The sequence below is a fragment of the Hippoglossus stenolepis genome, chromosome 5, assembly GCF_022539355.2.
Source record: "Hippoglossus stenolepis isolate QCI-W04-F060 chromosome 5, HSTE1.2, whole genome shotgun sequence".
Taxonomy (NCBI): Eukaryota; Metazoa; Chordata; class Actinopteri; order Pleuronectiformes; family Pleuronectidae; genus Hippoglossus; species Hippoglossus stenolepis.
The window spans coordinates 18,777,344-18,798,911 of NC_061487.1; the positions used below are offsets into that span (position 1 = coordinate 18,777,344).

Consider the following 21,568-nt stretch of genomic DNA (forward strand, 5'->3'; position numbering starts at 1 on the left):
TGACAGTACCACTGTTTCATCTTAAACCTGATTTTCAACAAAGATATTTTGGATTGCTCTCAGTTTAAGCTCTTTGTGTGTTTAGACAGGGAAATTCGGGTCCAGGGTTTTTCCATAATGTCTCAGGTTGAATCTCTGTAACAAACCGCTGCACTGACACAAGCTGCTCCTCGACACCTGTAATTTTCTTCTGCACACATTCAGCTTTTTTACTTTCCTCTTGAAGTGAAAGAGGCAGAATACCACATGCCCTTGGTCTGAGAATATAAATCAAAATGGAGTTTTTAAAGTACCTGAAAAGGGGAATGAGAGAAGATTTCACAGTGGGGAAGTTTTAAGTGCAGGGTTCTTGTAATATTGCCAGAGCGCCATGGAGTGTGGCCATTTTCCCACTTCTACTATTTCCTGTGAGCCTGGCCACCTGCAAGGAAATTAAATTGCACACGTGAAAGTTTTATTTGTTTGACATGTGCTCTTGTTCTAAAAAGTGTTCTGGTCACAGGGTGAAATTTGACAAACACACACACACACGCACACGCACACGCACACGCACACACACACACACACACACACACACACACACACACACACACACACACACACACACACACACACACACACAGATACACTCGTCCTGCGGTGATTTATCACTTAGATGTGAGTCCAGAGAGTCTAACACTGTCTCTATTTGGCCTTTTAAAAAGACAAAGTTCACAGTTTCACCTTTTGCTTTCCACGAGCCAGCCAGCAGCTCTGTTGTTCAAGTTTTCATTCTCATTTTGTCGTCTCACTTTTAGTTTTTCAGGAGAGTTCCTTTGCATCGTTTCTGAGATGATAACAAAGCAATAAAGACGAATTATAGATCAGCTTTTACATTTATGAGTTATAGTTAATTAGGAATGAAGGCAATCAGTCTCATGTGCATCTCAGGTTTAATTAATTGAAGTCTGACAGTGTTTTTTATTGCAATGCAGGTGTGAAAAACAATGGAGACAATAGCTCTTAGTGATGTTGGTACATCAGACCATCTGATGCCAGTGCTGCCGGGTGTTTTTCTGATTTTATGCCGGTCCTGTTGTCTCCACCCTACACAGCATTATCAACATGTAGTGGAGATGAACTGGCAAAGTGCTGCTTTATGCAAGTGAATTGATTGTGTTCTGCATGTTGTTCAGTGAATTATTCAATCACCTTATTACGTTAAAGCTAATACATTCTACTGAGTGTGATAAGCAGCACAGATGACTCAAGTGTTTGCAGCAGGAATAGAAAAAGAATACATTGTGCGTGTGTGTGTGCCTGCAGTGCATGTGCACATGTTTGTGTGTGTTGGCAGTGAGCAGCAGTGAATCTTATGTCCATGCAGAGCAAACATCTGCCACCTGGTGGTTAACCTTTGCAAAGACAAACACGCATGTTTCCCTGTCAGATACGTCATTTGAATAGGAAGCTGAAATCAGTGCTATCTGTCAAACAAATCAAGACGAAGGTCCCACAGGGGCTATCGGCCTGACACACCAGGAACCTCTCTGGCTCTGTGTGTCTTTCGCCTCCTTGCAGGGGGAAAGAGGATAAGGTCCCCTTCTCTGACTCATATATGCAAAATATCAGGAAGGATTAAGCCTGTTTGTGTTTACAGATGCAGGATATCTTTGCAGAGCACAGAAATCCTGCATCCATTGGAATTCCGGGAGCACACATGACTGCAGATATGTGACTGGGAGCATTGGTGCTTTGTGTTACAGAGACAAGGTGTTAGACTTCTGCTGAATGTGTGACTGTGTGTGTGTGTGTGTGTTTGTCTCTGTGTCTGACTGCTCCGCTGTAGCATGGGCTCTCTGCCAGAGTTCCACTGAGCTCTGGTCGTGTTCACAGCTCCTTCCCGACATCCCAATTTGAAGCAGAGCCAACCACAGACGGGAGACATTTTGCTCAACCAATAAGGATGCAGATCATGGCAACAAAGAAAAGGTTGTCTGGCTGCACGAGCCAATCAGGCGGATCTGAAGGCCTTCCAGAACTCAGCAGGCTAGTCTGTGACTGCGGCCTGCCAGACTGCCTGACCACTGACTCGAGAGAGAGACGCCACGTGAAACCTGTCTACCAGTCATTCGTTTGTAATTCATCAGCATGCATACGAGTGCACTACACATCCGGCACATATGCCAATGAACTAGATTAGCATTTAAATTAAGCTTTAACGCATCCATAAGGATGACACTCCTCTTCAGTATGAGTGGACAATTGCCTTGTAGCTCGCATTCATTTCAGTGTGTCATTAAGGAATGTTTCGTGAGAATGAGTTATTAGAATTCCTTAACAGTGTCCCTGAAGGCCTGTATTCCCTGCAGAATCTGCTTATTACTCCCAACTTCCCTCAGAGCGCTCCCTCTGCTGCTGCCACGGTGCTAAATCATTTCAGCACCACAGACAGCGCTCAGTTTCTGGCAGTTACAGACAGGAGGAGTTTTATTTCTCTCTGCTTTTGATTATAATTACCCGGTAGTTATAATTAATTGAGTGGAGGGCTAAGGTTAAAAAGTGTGAAAAAACAAAAAGTTAAACGGTGTAGGGGAGTGGCAGAAATGAATTTACTTTTCATTTTATCCTCACATGGACTGGAAGCGATGTGTCATATGTCATTTTCTTCAAATCTCCCGTGGCTCGCTGATTTCTGGGCCGTTGCCAAGTGCCAATCTCACACATCTAAAAGAGCAGGCAGATGTTGTTTGAGAGATAGATATATAGATATATTCAATCCATTCCTCACAAATCTCATAAACCAAATAAAAAATGTAATATATCTGGATTCTCCCAAGGACAATTTACAAGCGTCCAATCTGTTAAAGGATTCATCAGCGGTGCAGCGGGAGTCTTCTGTGCATGATGAATGTCTTTATGTGTTTCTATCCACATGTGTAAAGATTCAGACTTAATGTTTACACGAAGCAGCCATGGCATGTTTCCCCCTTCACGTCTAACTGGGTCTCAGCAGCATTAATCTAGTGAATGTCTTTGATTCAGCGGAATCACAGGGGAGCCGTGCTGATGAGATTGTTGCATAGTGCTCCCTGCTTTCTACATGCAGATAAAATATGACCTACACAGATAAGTGTGTGTGTGTGTGTGTGTGTGTGTGTGTGTGTGTGTGTGTGTGTGTGTGTGTGTGTGTTTGGGGGAGGGGGGTCCTTGTTTTTGCCTGCAGCTAATGATGTAATTATGTTGAAAACAAACGCAACGACCAAACCCGTTCAGGAAAAGTTACACAAACAAAGTCAAAACAGAAGAATATGAAACTGAGTATTTTAACACTCGCATTCGCAGAAACCTTTGCACAAACTGTAGCTTCCATTATACATGTTTATGTTTGTATAATTATAATTGTCTGTATTTTGGTGTTTGATAAGGAACTGACAGATCGTTGGCGTTTGCTCTCTGTCATCTGTGTTTTCTTTCTTCCTCCCTCAGGCCACATCTCTCCATGGAAGGCGGCCAAACAGGTACAATGATTGAACCAAATGTGCGTCTGCGTGCTCGCTGTATGTCCACTGTGTGTTTGCTCGTGTGGGATTGTCCATCTGTGATTTGCTTTTTGAAGCCAGGAAGTAAAATAGCAGTTTATAGGATCATTGTTGCCTCGGAGGTATTTGTCTTCTGCTTTATCGTAAAATGAACCAGTCTCTCCCGACCTGAGCTCATTGGTTCGATCACATCAGATCCCGCCAGATGGGAAAAAACTCCTCAGATTCACACTCACCCTGCACCTGTTACCGCTCGTACAATCAGCAATCATTCATGATATTAGTCTGAATATTCAGACATGAAGAATCTCATCTAAGTGAGTAAATAAAGTTCAATTACAAACAGATTACCCGGACGCCTGTTTCAACAGATGTGTCTTTTGCTGCCTTATCTACAGAATCCACATAATCATAGTCAGACCTTCGGGGCAAAATGTTCCACAGTTTAGGTGCTACGGCGTCAAAAGCTCCAGCGCCATGAGTCTTAAAGTGTGTGGGCGGGAAGAAGTGAATTAGCTTAGTGGACCTAGGAGAGCACGCTGATGAGTGAGGAGGGTGAAGTAGATCAGCCACAAAATGCAGGAGCTTGACCGTAAAGCCCTCTGTATGTAAGAGTGAGTTTAAATTGTTACAAGTGATGTAAATTCATTATTATATCGGCTTAAAAAGCAGTTTTACTTTATTGCAACTTCCAGTCATGTCCACGGCTGCTTTACTCGTATGAAAAGCTTGAAAAACAGATCATACAGTATATGTTGATCAATCTACAGCTGATTCAAGAAGTGCCACATGAAGCTCCATCATGCAAAGTAATCCAATACTACACAGATTAGACCGGTCCATTATAACGCAGTATTCTGTTCAAGTGGGAGGTGGTGTCAGATTCCAACCCTCATTTTAGAAAATGGGGTGTTTCATGTCTTGTTCTTGAAGTGTCACATTTTAACCAATTGTAACCTGTGTTAGAATAGATGGGGATTAGGGTTCTTCTGTTCACCTCCATGAAATGAAGAACAGTCCTGTTGGTGCACGGTTAACATGGGATCCCATATCTTCAATTAAACATCTCTTGTTCTTGTAGATGACAGAGCAGTGGGACCCACATGGCAGCCCCCAGGCCAACTTGTCCGGTACACTCTTGCCGCCTGGCACTTCGTTCCCAAACCAGCCGCAGCACCGCACTTCTGTGCCTGATTCAAACGAAGGCTTCGACCTCAACAAACCTGACCCTTATGACCTTTACGAGAAGTCGAGAGCCATCTACGAGAGCCGACGTGAGTATAGATCCTTTAGTTCATGGTAGAGGGAGCGTTCTGTCGCGTCACACACAGCAGCACATAGTCGGGGGTGAGTGTTAAATGTCTGCCTCTCTGTGTGTCAGGTCCAGAGTACGAGGAGGTGGAGGTGCACCTGCTGAGGGAGAAGACTGGGTTCGGCTTCCGTATCCTGGGGGGAGACGAGGCCGTGCAGGCTGTGAGTCCGGACGCCCGTGACAAGGCTCGTATGGGACGGGCTGGACCACACACATTTTTGACCTCATACACACCAACCTGCACCTAACCTCATCTCACACTCTCCATCCAGTTACAGTTCACACAACAGACATAACATCCATCCACACACGCACACACACACACACACACACACACACACACACACACACACACACACACACACACACACACACACACACATACACACACCCTCTAACTGCTCAGTACCTCCCATACTGAAGTAACGCCTTGCTAACGTGTGCAAGTGTCCAACAGCATGCAAACTGTGATACATAGAGAATATGGCTGCAGAATATTTGGAAAGTGGAAAAAAAAGTTCCACTCATCCAAAACGACTTTAAGAAGCTCGATAAAGAAATGATTGTGTGATTTCACTGCGTCTCTGTCCTGTCCTCCTCGCCGTCATCTATGCTGCTAATATTGATTGTCTTTGAACAGATTGTTATTGGCGCCATAATAGAGAACACACCCGCTGAGCGTGATGGGCGGCTTCGACCCGGGGATGAGCTCATCTCTGTGGATAAAAACGTGGTTGCTGGGAAACCGCACAAATACGTAATAGACTTGATGCATGCAGCTGCTCGCAACGGTCAAGTCAGCTTGACTGTGAGAAGGAGAGTGCAAATGCCTGGTGAGGACAAGTTTTATCTGTTTATTTTTGTTTGTTCTTTTGTTTGTTTTTCACACTTTACTAAGCCTGGAGAACATGCTGCACATTTCACTGGCATCAAGTGGAAAAAAGACGACTTGGACAGGACACACATGCTGACAATCTGTGTGTGGGATCTGCGTGTTCTTCTCACCCACACAGAAGTAGATCACACATCTATCCTTTGTTCACTGTGAGCAGAGTAGCAGCCTCTGTGGTTTGGGTCTTTAAGTGTAATACAACAGTGATGGCATGTGGCAGACACGCAGACTTAGACCTCTACAGAGAATCCTTGCTGCAGGTGCAGAAGTGTGCAGACCTGGAATTTCTCCGGTGGCTACATCTTGAGCTGCTTTTAAAAATTAATTAATAGCCTCTGTGAGTGAACTGATTGTGTTTTACAGTAGCACAGATGCTGCCTTCACTCGTCCTCTCCCCTCTCACGCTTCCTCTCCTCCAGGTGAACTGTGTCCTGTGAACGGCCGCAGCCCCGGCTCAGTGTCGACACAACACAGCTCTCCACGCAGCGACGCAGCCTCGGCTTCGGGCCCTCCAGCCCTCGTTGCCCCCGCTGCCACCTCTCCTCCAGAGGGATCCGGGCTGCAAACCAGTGATGTGGTTATTCACCGCAAAGAGAATGAGGGCTTCGGCTTCGTCATCATCAGCTCCCTGAACAGACCGGAGAACGCCGCTGTCATCAGTGAGTTGCCTAGAGCTTGCTTTATTGAAAATGGTGATTTGTAAATCTACGCAAATCCTAATGACCAACGACCCTGAGGGAGTGACATGATGTCTCTGTCGGTCTTATATGTGAGGAAAATACAAGTTTTCTTGTATATGTTATATATTAAACATTTATTAAAAGCACTTATAGGAGATCGGATTTTTCTTTACTCTGAGTAAAACAGGATTACAAGTCTAATATCCATTGTGTCTGCTTTACTTATAACCAGTGGGCTCCGGGTCCCCTACCAATTAATTTACTTGAGCAGTGTTTCTTATCCCAGCCAATAGATAGAGAACTTGCAGTAGCTGAGGTCTGAGCTGTTTTTTTCTTGTATTTATTTAGTCCCAAATTGATCTCAATTCAAAGCAAAGTTAGTGTTACTTGTGTTAAATGTCTGTATGTGGTTACACTAAGTAGAGCTGCTGTCTTTAAACAGATTGTGGGACTCTTCAGTCAATTTGGAGTAATTACACACTGAAGGTTTTAATACACACGTGACAGGAACATCTATCAAACACAAAAAATATTGATATGAATTTTCAGTTTTCTGTAACTATTCTTGCAAAAAGTGGCAATAAAAGATATTAAGATAACAAATAAAACTTGACATTAAAGGTCTGTGATAGTGCTTCATTAAACATATTTGTATCTGTAGAAAAGTGTTGCGTTAAAACTGACTCTATATAAACTGACTCTGCTGTTTCCACATCCTTTCTTCCACTTGTTTCTGTCTGTCTCCAGCTGTGCCTCATAAAATAGGACGTATCATCGAGGGCAGCCCTGCAGACCGATGCGGGAAGCTGAAGGTGGGCGACCGCATCCTGGCTGTGAACGGACAGTCTATCATCAGCATGCCTCATGCAGACATCGTCAAGCTCATCAAAGATGCTGGGCTAACGGTCACGCTGCACATCATTCCAGAGGAGGGTAAGTGTCTGAGGGATTGTCAATGTGAGTTTTTAGTGGCTGCTTGTTTATGTTTGTCTTTGTACTCGATGATGTAAACTCACTGAAGTCAGTAAACAGGATGTATTTTATTTTGTTTGGCCAAGGTGAAACTTTATGTGAAATATTCTGAAGTAAAAAAAAGCCAAAGCAATTCTTCATGAATTTTAAAGAACACAAAGTTCAGCACAGTGAAGCTTTTGCACCTTTTTGATTAAGGTGACACTTGACTGTTTCAGCCAGAGCAACAACTTTTTCAACCTTGACTAATGACATTGAGAAACTATAAAGTTTTCTAATTGTGTGTTTTATATTTAGGTTTATTCAGCAGATAACTCAGTCATTTTATCAAATATATTTCGACAAAACAAAAATTCCTGAGCATCTCTTTCAAATTTTTCTACATGTCTCCCTTCAGAGGTTGATATTTTCCAGCCAGGTGAACTCTTGTCTGACTCTGTCCCTCACAGGTTCCCATTCTGGCCCCGGCTCAGAGAAGCAGAGCCCCATGACCCAGAAACACAGCCCTCAGGCCCAGCCCAGCCCTGTAGCCCAGCCAAGCCAAGGAAGCATCCAGCCCAGCCAAACAGCTCCTCAGCCGGGCCAGACGGCCACTCAGCCAGGTCAAGCACCTGTCCAGTCCGGCCAGACACTAACTCAGACAAGTCAAGCAGCGACGGGCCCTCCTGCACCCGCAGCCTCCCAGCCCGCACCAGCTGGATCCCAGCAGAGCCCGGTCAGCCAGCCCTCCGGCCTCCCCCCACAGCTCTACCTCCACGACGGCAGGTAAGAGGGATGTTCTTGTCGGCATCCAGCAGGAACGTTTTTGTGAGATTTGCTAAACAGTTTGTGTGACTCAGTGAAAGGAGAGAGAAGCAGGAGGTTTTAAAGGTGACCGACATCAAACGGTGTGTACAGATGAGAGTGAGCTGTCCTCTCCCTGCGTGGCAGTATATTTAGAAGAAAACCTGGTACTCCAGACTCCCCCCCCCGCCCGACTCTCAGTCTCAGGCTGGTTTCAACTTTGTTGCATAACGCCACTTAGCTCTTACAGTGTCAGTGAATAATTTACTTAAGGTATCTCTTCTATAATGCAGGAACCCAGCGATCAGGCCCAGTTCCATGTCAAAACTCTGAAAGTGCGAGTGCATTTGAGTCAGATCAAGACACTGAGAGCAGCACTCCCAGCGCTGTGGATTTGAGCCCATTTTACAATTGGGACCTTGATAAAAGTTTCAAAACACAGAGTGATATTTCCATCCTCCTCCTGATGAGCCTCGTCGCCTGCAGACACTCACCGATCCTTATGCCCTCGTCCCTCTCATGGCAAGCTGAACTGTTAGCGTGTACTTATCTACGAGACATCTCGGGGATGTGAGGTTGAGTTCAGTGGGACATTCAGGTCCTGTGTTTTTTTAAAACATCGTCGCCATCATGGCACAAACCTCTCCTCTCATTTAGCTCTGTTTTTATCCTCACAGGTCAGAGGTAAAAGCCAGACAGGATGTCAAACCTGACTTCCGCCATCCTCCGTTCACTGATTACAGGCAACCTCCGGTAGATTACCGTCACCCACCGGTTACCGATTATCGACAGCCTCCCACACTGGACTACCGACACCCGCCTGGTCTGCTGGACTTTAGACAACATCCTGCCGCAGCACAGTTCCCCCTGGGGCTCCCTGCTGACTTCAGACCACAGGTACAGCTTCGCCAACAACCGTCTGCTTAAAGGGATAGTTCACTGAAAACTGAAAATTCACCCATTATCTACTCGCCACTATGCAGATGGAGGGGTGGGTGAAATGTTTGAGTCCACAAAACACTTCACCCACCCACCCCATCGGCATAGTGGTGAGTAGATTATGAGTGAATTTTCATTTTTGGGTGAACTATCCCTTTAAGCTGACACTGTTTTAAGCAGGAAGTCTACATATCTGTATACACACAGTGGGGAGCATGTCTGTGATCTTTCTTTTCTCCATGGTCATATATTGCTATTTGCTCTAGGTGTTGTTGCATGCACTGTACGTTTTGTTCTGCAGGACTACGATTACTTCACAGTGGAGCTGGAGAAAAGTGCGAAAGGTTTCGGCTTCAGTATCCGCGGAGGCAGAGAGTACAAGATGGACCTGTTTGTGTTGCGCCTTGCTGAAGACGGTCCTGCCATACGTAATGGAAGGATGAGGGTGAGGAGATGAAGATCAGACCAGACAATTATAAAGTTAAAATGCTCTTTGGGAGATGATTACTGTTGTTTGGTTGAAGATATGAAGTGTAATAATCCAGTCACTTACATGACACTGCGTCTAAGTTTGTAAATCTTGACGTCTGACAAAAATAAAATCACACAACATGTCCTCGTGTTATATTTAAGTAGATTTAACGATGGTGTAAAAGTATAACAATAAGTATATTCAAACTCAATAAGTATTTTTACCTTTTAAAAACACATCTGTTGTTCCTCTGCTCTGCTTCACTTTTTCCTGTGGTAATTCAGATATTTATTTTACTGTCTGTCCTTCTCTCCCTTGTGACTTACATGCTAGAGAAGGAAGTGAATAAGTGCATGTGAACCAGGTGACAGAGTAACCCTCCGCTCACCCTCTGTAACTTCTGTGAAAAGTGTATTTTCAAGTTGCTCCAGTTGTTGTGTTGAACAGTTGGACGAGCACAGTTTGACAGAATCCGGCCGTGCCCTCTGTGTGTGTGTCCTTCAGGTAGGGGATCAGATCATAGAGATTAACGGGGACAGCACTCGAGACATGACTCACGCCCGAGCCATTGAACTCATCAAGGCGGGAGGCCGGCGGGTCAGGCTGCTGTTAAAGAGAGGCACGGGACAGGTGCCAGATTATGGTGAGTCCCCCCCCCCCCGACACAAACTGACGTCTCGGAATGTCCAAACCTTTCTTCTCTGTCTTTGTCGCTAGTCCCTGAACTGATCACTGTTTTTAACCAGAACTGCTTTTTTTCTTGCAAATGCTAAATATTCTCAAGAGCATATTAACAACATGTATTAATATCGTTCTGCGTTTTTACTCCTCTTCTATTCTGTCATCTGAATTTAATCATTTCTTTATGTTGAAAAAAATAATGGATCGAACAGTAGAATAACAACCTGCTCTCTAGCCCCTCTGCTTTAAGTCTAATGATTGGTATAGGCTTTTACTTGCCTTCCCTCAGGAATGGTACCTCCCAACCTCTCCATGTGCATGAAAGGTGACACACTAAGCTCCCCCTATTTCTTCCTAATGGGCCACTCTAAAGACACGGTTTGTGAAAAACTGCACGTCTCCCTCTCCATACTGATTAATCTGTGTGCTCTGTGGATTTACTCTAGGCATGCATTCATGTGTGCATGAGTGTACGCATGAAATAAACAGCAGACGTATGTGTGTATGTGTTGTTTGTGCTGTCGTACAAGAGCAATATTATAGGAAGTGACCCTCTCCAGTTGAAATTGCATCTTCTCTGAAGAGGGCAGTGAGGATAAGTCTGTCACATGATTATAAATATGTTAATTAAGTCCTGTCACACACGTCTGTATGTGTAGATATAGTGTTTGCAGTAGGTGTAACAAATCACATGGTCAGGTGTTTGCAGCTAAATGTAATGTAATGTAATGTAATGCATGCAGGTTTCTCAGGTTTATCAGGATGTGTTGTGTCACTGTGTTATTATGTACATCTTTCTTTCTTTCTTTCTCCTCCTCTCCTCTCTCTTTTCTCTCTCTATGCATGTGCATGCTGGTCCTATCCCTCTTTTTCATCTCAGTGCAGCTGACTGTGTTCTGTTCCCGCCCAGCAGACTGTACCAACCCCTGGGATCCCCTTTCTACAGCCCACTCTGCCCTGCAGGAAGTGACCCTCGAGCCCCACCCGATTCCATTGCTCTCATCCCATCCAGCCCCAGACTCCCCTCATCAACTCCCCCTAGAGGCCACAGTGTGCATGGCAGAGAAAGCTCCACAGCTGACAGACCACTGCTCCATTAGAGGGGCTACAGGTGGCAGGTCCACCCAGCAGAGGGGCATCATCAGGGGGCAGGGAACCCCTCAGGGGTCTGGAGAGGTGGACTGTGGACCGGTTGACAGACAGCCTCGGGCTTTGCCTCCTAAAGCTGTCCTGGGGAGGTCCGTCGAAAGACGAGAGAGGCCGAAGGAGACGTGCTCCCCCTGCTGCGAGAGAAAGGGCCTGCACACACAGGCCCTGAGCACTGTCTGGCCCTGGGACGCATATGTGAGTGTGAATTCAAACGGAGCCTCTCTGGCAAGTGGAGATGGGCATGTCAACCTCCAGGAGAGGCCGGTGTCTAGAGGTCTGTACCTCAGAGAAGAGGAGAGGGCCGGTGGTCACAGTGGGCTCTGCTGCCCCTCGAAAACTGTGGAGGATCCTCCTGCGAGGAGTGCAGCTGCCTCCCCCGGGCCCTGGAACATTCCTGGGTCTGATAAACTGCCTGGCACCCTGAGGTCCTGGACCTCCACTGTAAGCAGGTAGAAAGGATCTAGCTGGTTTGAACTGGATCACACTGTCTGGCTCCTCATTCAGATCACCATCAGATATCTGAGAACAACTGTAAATCTCCCTCGCTCCCTCTTTCTGTTCTGTTTTCTTCTCCATTTACTTCTGAAATCATATTTTGTTTTGTTCTTACCAGATGATTATTACACCCGCCACCTTAAAAAACAGAGAAATGTTCACAGCTATTGTGACATAGAGTATAAACCCCGATGGACTCAGTATGAAGACATTTTAGACCCTCGGATGCCAGAGTTGATGCTCTGATCACAGACGGAGAGACGATGTCTGAGTTAACGTACTTTAACCGCTCGACGGAATCTGGCTCCCATCGGTTCGTGCAACATAACCTCATATGGAAAAAGGTTGGTCAGCAGGAGAGAGACATATGTGCAGCCAAGAGGTTTACTCGTGCTCCATTTTCTCCGTGCAGTGGCAAGAAATGAGACGACAAATGTGTCAGATGGAGGAAGTGACACTGAAACTCCTGGAGGACATGGCACTGACCCATGTGGTTAACCCGACATATGTTAAGATCTCACACGCCTACCAATATATCATATACTGTAAATGTAAAGATGTGATAAATATGTACATTTGGTAAACTCCAAAACAAACCTGTCGGTGTTTTTTAAGGCAGTGTTGTAGTTAGAAGAAAGAAAAAAAAAACACAGGACAGTATTTTAGGATCAATATTTCCGCGGCCTCGTCTATGACTACATATCAAAGACTGTGAAAGTCACCAAACCGCTGAGGGAGGCAGTGGTCGTGTGCATGGATGTGAACCACCATGTCGTAACACAGGGACTCACATGTCTTCTAGAGGTAGAACATTGGGAGGACATCCTCTGTGGAGCTGAACAGTCGCTTCTCATGTGAGACAAAGATATTCTCTTCTTTTTTTTGTTTTTCATTAAATTCAACTTCTGGGTGACTGACGACAGTTGGCTTAGTAAGAACTCATTATACTGTTCTGAGTTATGTACACAACCAGATCACAAGTCAACCATGCAGTCATTGTGCAGAATTCGAAGCTGTGCTGTATTCATTCGATGCTCAACAGAAAAAAGAAAAAAACAACAGAAAACTGTCCCGTCTATATTTCCCATTTCTATGCCTTTTACTGTGCTAAGTGCACCACATCACTGTGGGAGAGGGGCATCGGTGCGGGGAGGAGGAGGCCGATGGTTACGAGGTGGGGCGGAGTGCCTTACTCAAACTAATGCAGAGCTGTTGGGATTTGTTTTTTCTGGGAACTGAATGCAAAACAGATGTTAGTGACCACGCACACACATATCAGCAGCCCGTTGAGTTGTGGGGCCTGTTTTCTTCGGACTGAACACCGAGCAGTATCCACAGTTATCTTGATGCACTCTCAGCTTTATAGCGAATCAAAGTCTACGATTGCCCTCGTCCCCCCCTGGTGTCGAAAGAGGGGAAACGATGTAGCCTGTAGCATTACACCCTCTTCTTGGAGAGTAAACCTGGGAGAGTCGAGCTGTGAACGGTATTCCAGACAGGGTTATTATCTAAGTGGACCATGGTTTCTGTTGTGCGTTAATTTCAGCTTTATTTGTCTGTTCTACACACACACACACGTGCAGGAAGCGGCGATTTTTTTCCGTGAAACATAAATTTATTGAGACATCTGTCGAGTCGAAGGCATGCTGCTATTAAACCACAGATCAAGTCACCATCCTCCTGCATTTATCTCCATTTTGATATTGTTCGTTTGCTCTCATTCAAAATCAATCACCACCGTTTTTGAGTACTGAAGGAAATATAAGTTTAAAAAAACAAATTATAAGCATTGTTAAAAATGGGACTGAATGACGACAGATCCGAGCCGTTTGCGTTAAGATCTGGAAACTCGAGCACGACCTTGTGCGTAAAAGAGTCATCCCAGTGTCTTCTGGGTAAAAAGTCCTCTGGACGTTGGTGAGCTGACTTGACAGGTTGAATACACCTGTGGTTCATGTGAGCGATTAGCATGGGACCTGCCATGAGGCTGTAGGAAGGTGTTCAGTGTATGTAGGTGAGAGATTATGTCATCCAGCCACCCCCTTGCCTGCTGTGAGTGATTTTGTAAACAGAAACAAAAAAAAAAATGCTTTATCTGAACCCGTGAAGGATGGCACGTTCATAAATCCCCATTGAGATCAAGTATAACTGTGTAGTGTTAATTGTGTACTATTCACCTTGTACAGCTGTATTCCTACAAATATGGTTTACTGTATCATTGATACTGTAGTTTCAAAGACGTGAACAACTATTTTTATGAAATGCGACAGTACTGATATATTACATTTTGCTAAAAAATAAAAAACTTGTTTACTGAAAGATATTCTGAAATACTGTCAAATAAACTCTTGACATGGTGTAAAATACTCTTCTCTGGTTGTTGTTTTACTTCATAACCACTGAAACAATTAGTCGATAGATTAATCAATTAATGGGGAAAGTATTAAATTCTGTTTCCAGCTACTCAAATGTGAATATCCAAGATCAAACTTTGAATATGAGACAAGAGATCAGAGTTTTCACTTCCAGATTTTTACATTATCACAAATGTTTGATGATATGATGGCAGGTGAGGGATAAACAACTAAATATTAAAATGTTATTTACTTTATCGCTAAAGTCGCGATAAAGTAACTTTATCGCTGTTGCTCGCCTAAAACTGGGGCCTTCTGATACAAAAGGTGCAATGGTATTTCCAGATCTAGACCAGATGTAAATACCAGGAAATAAAAGTTGGAGTTTTGATATTAAACCCAAATATCTTCAGTGTCCAACACAAACAACAGGAAAGGCCTCAGTTTGAGGTTCAAGCTGTGAATTTGACAAAAAAAGGGAATCTGAGAATGTCAACTTAGGCAAAGGTGATTTTCTAAATCTTTTTGTTCATATTTAATCATTCATGATGCAGCACTCGGGGAGAACATACCAGAGACAGATACACAACAGGTAATTATTAACAGTGAAACCACATCAGAGTGGATTTTATTTAACAAGTCATGTTTGCAACAATCATTTACACACAGGCACAATGTGGAACAACCCAAAATCCTTCAAGGCTTTCACACAGTCCTTAAAGGGGCTGAACGTGTTCTTTCTTCACTGTAGCTGTTTGATTGAACTGGAGCTGATACGCTGCATTTTTCTGATGTCACCAAAGAACATGGGGGAAAAAAAGGCTAAAACCACATCTGTCAATCAAGTGTGTAGCTGGAAATATAACCCAGACAAAAGGTCAGAATCAGCAGAAACTCCTGTGTGTGTCTGAACTCCAGCTACTGTCTGTAATAATGATGTAAATCATGTCTGTAGTTCGGTCCTGGTGAACGCTTCCAGTGGAAATTACATTAGAGGAGGTACCAATAACAATCTCACATTCATCCAATAGAAATAAACAAGATACAAATATTTACACATTTCTCAGAAGAGACACATATTTCAAAATAAAACAACTTGTAAACATTTTCCCAGCATCTCACTGCTGATCAGTTTATCAGCTGGTCAATATGAGCCTTTTACAGATCTATCGCTATCTGCGTTTGCCGATATTTTAACTAAATTTACAGGATAAACGATGCAGAGAATGTGTGTATTCACATTTTATGTTAAAAATTATGTTTATTTTCTCAATTCCTGTTCTTTACATTTGTATTTGCGCTTCTTCAATATATAAATGAGCGCTGATAAATCAGTATCGACATTTTTTTTCTCCCTAATCTCAGCATCGGCCCAAAAACCCACATGAGTCAGGCTGTGCCGTTGTAGTGGTTTAGGTGAAGCTGGGGAGTCGTCAGTCGACTGCAGCTGAGTTGTTGTCGTCTCATTGTTGTGAGACATCCTCCGGAGGAACTGAGCTTTCACTGTCTTCTTGTTCATTCAGAGGAGCCTCCTGGTGATTAATAATGAAAAACACCAAGAGAGTTAGATTTCCCTCATCAATTTAACAACAGGTTTCAATTCAAAGCGAGGATCACTGATTGGTTTACCGTCAGAGGTTTATAGATTCCCATCTGAAAACGACAGCAGACGACGTCGACCAGGAAGCCGATCATACTGTGGAGCATACCTGCGAGAGACAGAGACCCAGTTCACAGACACTGACGTTCATGAGCTCAGATGAGGTGAAAACAGGTTGGAGTTCTCTGTGGTTTTTATATAGAAGACGATGTTGAGCCTGCATCTGACAGAAATCCATAAATAATACATGCAGCAGGATTTATGGCTTTTTCCAGGCTGCTTTACTCTGTTTATGTAAGACTGAATGTCTGCTCTCATTAACTGAACTCTTCTTCTACAGTGACTCCATCACCACATGAGGAACAATGGTTACATGTGCTGCCTCTGTTTTCAGTTCACACAAGTATAAAAAGTAATTTGTTAGCTCCATGTGGGACTGTTTGTGAGTGTGTTCCTATATTTTCACTTTGCTGGATCTTTGTCTTTCTGTAAGTTTCTGTGAGTGGATTTTCATATTGTAGATGAATTTATCAATTTCAAGCCAATGGCTGCTCAGAATATGGGAAAGTGTTTAAGCAGCATTGTAAAACTAAAACCATCAGGCATTTTAGCTTCATTATAATAATAATAATTCCCTTCCATTCTAAATGCATCTGAAAACGCACATCACATGACCATTCACATACACTGGGCATGTGTGCCAATGTAAACAGGAAGCAGATTCTCCTCCCTGCAGTCGATTGTTTAGATTTGTTTCTGCCCGTCCATACTACAACACAACATCTCAAACTGAAACTAGCAATAACAACAGCAGATATAAATGTAGCAACAGGGACGTGTTTTAAAACTAAAACATATACGTGTGGCTGTTGCCTAAAGGTACAAGCACAATCATCATAAAGCTCCAGTTTAGTCTGGTAAATATGCATCTGGTACTTGATGAAACATTATAGCATATAAAACAGTTTATCTACCTGTGGTGGAGAAAATTCCTCCAACGATGCCACAGAGTCTGACGAGGAACTGCCAGAAAGGCATGTGCTGCTCGGTGACTCTCACCATCAGAGAACTGATATCATATTTCATAAAGATCCCTGAGACTCCATGGCTGCCTGCAGCATGGTTTATCGCTCGCTCCTGCAGAGGAACACAAACACATATTAACGCACTGATAGATAGTACACAACACAAATACACAAATATGAGCAGAATTCAAACCTACCCGCTCTGTGACTGAGTACTGATGCGTCTCAGCAGAAATCTGGTACGTGTTCAGCTTGGTTGGCACGATGGTGATGAAGTACTGAAACATGTGGTTAGCTACGGAGAATTATCACAGCACCGTCAATAAAAAAGCATAAATGAAAAAAAGAATTGATTTGTGTTTGATGCCACAGACGTACGCTCAGCAGAGATTTTCTCTGTGCCGTCCAGCGGGCTGATTATCCCAGGAATCGCTTCTCCAAAGGAGAGGTGGTCGATCCGGTGAGAGAAGTTATAAGCTGCAGCACAATGACGAGTCAGAACCGTTATCTTCAACATTTAATGTGTCACAGCACATTTTGTTAAAAATAAAAAACTCACAGTCATGGCTGACGAGAGCAGCTAGATGAGCGTGACCTCTGGGATGAGGGATGGACCTGTGGAGGAGTAGAAATATTATTTTTAGAATAAAGATCCAAATGACACCGATAAAACATGTTCAGGTTTAATTCTCATCTTCTGAGTAAATGCAACATATCTAATCACCACTAGATTATTAACCCATCATTATGAGCGTGTTCATCACCAGACAGACACTTACTTGCCAACAGTGATGTGGAAGTTTCCTGCCACTTTGTTAACATACATATGTCCATGTATCCTGCAGGCGGTGAGGGAAGTGGGGCTGTCGTCACTGTGGGGAAAAGGAGAAACACAATGATGAGGGAATTATTTATTAAAACTATAAGGGAGGTTGAACACTTCCTTATCATTTTAATAATATTTTCCAACTTTAAAAAGGAAAAGAGAATATTTTAGGAGCTTGTACCTTTGATCAGGAGCCGGAGGATCTCCTTTTAAGGCAGCCTTGAAGATGACGTCCTGAAGAGCGTGCTCGACTCTCAGACGCTCCTGGATGTGCAGAAGAGTCCTGACGGAGACAGAAAGTTAGAGCTCACTTCGAATGAGAGGAAAGTCAAATGGTGAATCAGCATTTCAAATTCTAAATCAGTACAAATCAGGTGAAACCATACGGTACCAATGACTTTACTACTTTATATAGGTGGCAAATATATTTGGTGTGCTTTAGATTTACTGCTGCCACTTAATAAGAGCTGTAACAATGAATTAACAATAAATCAATAATTAACAGATTAATTGAACATTACAGTAATTTTCTAAATAAGATGCAAAACACTCTGTGGCTCCAGCTTCTCAAAAAACAACTTGTAGAATTTTTCTATGTTTTATAGACAAAACTATAAGCAAGTAATCAATACAATAGTTGGCAAATTAATTGATGATTAGTTGCGGCTCTACTTCTATTGAGTGAGGCAGCAAACACTTGATTATCTGCCACTAAAAGACAACTGCTTGCTGAATGTAAATAAAAGGAAGTGTCCAGGATATTATAGGTACAACAAGTTTGATTCTTACATGTGCCACAATCTCTGATGTGGAGACAGTTCAAAGTTTACCTAGAAAGGAAAAAGAAATTGTGAGACAAGTATAAAGAAGCTTTAAGAATTGAATACAAATTATTAAATAGAGTCGTAATGGAGTTTAACACTTTTTCTCCTCGTCTTTATTGTTGAGTGAAGTAAATGTAGGAGCTCGAACTCACTGGTTCATATTTTAAACCATCAGATGCGACCATGGTTTCTGCCAGATCCAGGACATCTGCACCAATATCTAAACACAAGCATTAAAAACACATCATCATACTTTCTCTTCTAAACTAAGTGACAATGAAACCGAAGATGTTTGTACTTACATTGACATCTCATAGCAACTGTGATGTCTACATTGATCCTGAGTTTACTGTAAATGAAGAGCAGATGCAAAAGTGTCCATTTACCATTTATCATGAACACCAAGTTAAATCTAACAGAGATGAACAGTCCTGCAAGGATCATTTTGCAGGATGTCGTCTGTACTGCTGGTGAACTGTACTGCACTAAACACCCATACCCATTCAAATCATTTTATATTAATTTCATAATAAAATAAAACAACAATAATAATAATAACAATAATAACAACGAGTGTGTGTCTCACCTGCTGTAGTCTTTGTCCACCTCGTACTCGTATCTCATCCACGTCCTCGTGTACACAAAGAACTCCAGGATGGCGAGAACAGCCATGAGGGTGAAGGCGATCAGAGACACTGCGGAGGGGACACACACACACACAGGGGACATTACACTCAGTCCATGGACACTACAGCTGTGTCTGTTGTGCGTCTGTGGTCTGTTGTGTTTTATTTTCTGGTTGTCTATTGTGGTGTCTGTCATCTGCTGTGTATCTGCCATCTGTTGTGGTGAATCTGTTGTGTGTCTGTGGGTTGTTATGTTGTCTGTCGTGTGTTTGTCATGTGTCTGAGTTGTGTGTCTGTTGTGTCTGTGTAGTGTGCCTGTTGTGTGTCCGTGGTCTGTTGTGGTGTATCTGTTGTGTGTCTGTTGGGGTGTATCTGCTTTGTGTCTGTAGTATGTCTGCAGTGTGTCTGGGTTGTGTAGTGTGTCAGTAGTGTGTCTGTTGTGGTGGGTCAGTGTAGTGTCTGTTTTGTGTCCCTGCTGTGGTGTCTGTGGTCTGTTGTGGTGTCTCTGTGATGTATCTGTAGTGTGTCTGTAGTGTCTGTGTTGTGTCGGTACCTGTCCCGCCGCTGGCTGTGGACTCCACGTAGCTCTCCGGGACTTTGGGGAACGCGTCCAGCTCTTTGACCAGAGTCAGAGTTTTCTTCTTCGTGAGTCTCCTCATGTCGCAGCTTGAGCTCAACGATCCTCTGAGACTCTGGTTGTTCGGGACGAGCTGAGATCAATAAAGTTCAGTTTGAACGTTTGACCATGACAACAACCGAGCTAACCGTTAGCACCAGCTAGCTTAGCAGGCTAGAACATGGCGGAGGTTAAATGAAACATGGCTGTATTGTTTGTTAAAGGGTTAATTATCCATGTTGACTTTATATTTACAGTCTATGAGATCAGGAGAAAACACCGAACCTGGAGTATCCGGTCATGTGACGTTGGAGGTCACTGTGACGTTTGACCTCGTTGTCTGGAAAAACTGCTCCCATCCGGACTTAGCGCCCTCTGGTGGTTGTAGACGAACTGCCAACACCAATTCATGGCTTTTAACGTGATTTGTGAAACCAGGAGAAAATCTTTGTAGAGCATAATAACAATGATTTCATGCAATTTCGGAATTTTGATGGTTTGTTTTAGATTCCAGGTTCCAGAGTTCTCTGGAGGAAGTTTCCTTTTGTAGTTTAACTTGGTAACTCGGCAGGATTATGCTATAAAGAAATAAACATTTGAGTTTACCTAACCAACCAGTTATTTTTGTCCTTATTACAGAGTTCTGAGTCACATCTGTGCTATTTAAGCGTCTGTATTTTACCTCAGCACCCAGACAAGTGTGGAGATCAATTATATATTATTAGGGCCCGAGCACCTCCGGTGGGAGGCCCTATTGTATTTCGAAGGATTTGTATTTCCCTTTTGGGGCTTTTTCAGGGCCTAGACATGCTCAAATTGTTACCAAAGTTTGCAGGGAATTCAAAACCCCAAAAAGTAATTGTATTCTGGAGTAATTTGAAATGGGCGTGGAAAAATGGCTCAACAGCACCATCTAAGGAAAAGCCCCTCAGTTAGCTTTCACCGATCTTCACAAAAGATGAAGATAGGTTACATGGTTTTATTCTAACAAGTACTTTTTTTAGCTTTTGGAACAATTATGGCTAAAATATGATATTGAGAATTGCATCTAAATTGTATTTGATGTCTGTAAATCACCTTGTGACCCTTTTGTGTCTCATTAAAGGTCATACTTCTTCTAACCTGTTAAAGGCCTCGTCCAGATCTTCACAGTCACAGCAGCATCCGTACTGGTAGATATCACACTCGCAGCAGCACATGGGATCATCTGGCTCCGGAGGCTTTAACTTCTCCCATTTCATTATGGCTTCCTGAAGTTCACAGGGCAACTTCGTTCTCTGGAGCGATGCACAAATGAACTACACCATTAAAACAAACTATTAGTGCAGGGAACATATCTATGGAAATGTACTGACAGAATCTATAACACAAAAACACACACACACGATCTATAACTTTGAAAAAAGCACATATATACATACATATCAACATATATATAGGAGCAATTATCGTAATTATAGAGGGTTTACTTTACATCTGAATTGGCAGCAACATTTCATCTATCTTACTGTCTATAATGATATAAAACCACTTATCAATTAAAAGCAACTAATTAGGGCCCGAGCACCGAGCGGTGGGAGGCCCTATTGATCGCTCTCTCCACTAACTGCAACAGGCTTCAAAATGCCTGTGCTCGGGCCTGTTAGTGCTACAACATAGCCCTAGTTCTAATTATTTTCTTTTTCTTTTTCTCAGGGTTATTCTCACAAGGCACGTCCAGTCATTTCTTTCTAATGAGGAACATAAATGCACACTCATCATTTCATTAGGAGCGAACCTCAACGTTTCTGGTCATTTTAAA

At 43.2% G+C, this 21,568-nt stretch overlaps 2 protein-coding genes across 12 annotated transcripts in view; one reads left to right on the plus strand and one right to left on the minus strand.

Annotated features, from left to right (window-relative positions):
* Positions 1-14,262, plus strand: part of LOC118109933 (membrane-associated guanylate kinase, WW and PDZ domain-containing protein 2) — a 74,122-nt gene extending 59,860 nt beyond the window's left edge. For 2 of the 10 annotated variants that reach the window (XM_035157405.2, XM_035157410.2), the window contains exons 12-23: positions 3,469-3,500; positions 4,603-4,795; positions 4,903-5,018; positions 5,474-5,666; positions 6,145-6,384; positions 7,153-7,338; positions 7,827-8,142; positions 8,838-9,057; positions 9,401-9,544; positions 10,076-10,214; positions 10,542-10,630; positions 11,138-14,262. In XM_035157405.2, the coding sequence (XP_035013296.1) occupies positions 3,469-3,500; positions 4,603-4,795; positions 4,903-5,018; positions 5,474-5,666; positions 6,145-6,384; positions 7,153-7,338; positions 7,827-8,142; positions 8,838-9,057; positions 9,401-9,544; positions 10,076-10,214; positions 10,542-10,630; positions 11,138-11,854 (2,585 nt within the window). In that variant the 3' untranslated portion in view covers positions 11,855-14,262. Of the gene's footprint in view, positions 1-3,468; positions 3,501-4,602; positions 4,796-4,902; positions 5,019-5,473; positions 5,667-6,144; positions 6,385-7,152; positions 7,339-7,826; positions 8,143-8,837; positions 9,058-9,400; positions 9,545-10,075; positions 10,215-10,519; positions 10,631-11,132 lie in introns of all 10 variants that reach the window. The other 8 variants (XM_035157414.2, XM_035157411.2, XM_035157413.2 and 5 more) reach the window with 8 other exon arrangements.
* Positions 14,263-14,843: 581 nt separating this feature from the next.
* Positions 14,844-20,144, minus strand: LOC118109945 (endoplasmic reticulum-Golgi intermediate compartment protein 2). Of its 2 annotated transcripts, XM_035157434.2 has the most exons (14): positions 20,053-20,144; positions 19,705-19,861; positions 19,112-19,220; positions 18,828-18,874; positions 18,678-18,745; positions 18,491-18,531; positions 17,883-17,984; positions 17,655-17,747; positions 17,435-17,490; positions 17,254-17,352; positions 17,073-17,170; positions 16,825-16,987; positions 15,880-15,959; positions 14,844-15,782 (listed from the first exon to the last, which is right to left on the minus strand). In XM_035157434.2, exons 2-14 carry the CDS (start codon positions 19,808-19,810, stop codon positions 15,714-15,716), a joined length of 1,131 nt encoding a protein of 376 aa, XP_035013325.1. In that variant the 5' UTR covers positions 19,811-19,861; positions 20,053-20,144; the 3' UTR covers positions 14,844-15,713. The 2 variants fall into 2 exon arrangements, with proteins under 2 accessions (XP_035013325.1, XP_035013324.1); XM_035157433.2 differs by having other exon boundaries at positions 19,705-20,092.
* Positions 20,145-21,568: the final 1,424 nt, after the last annotated feature.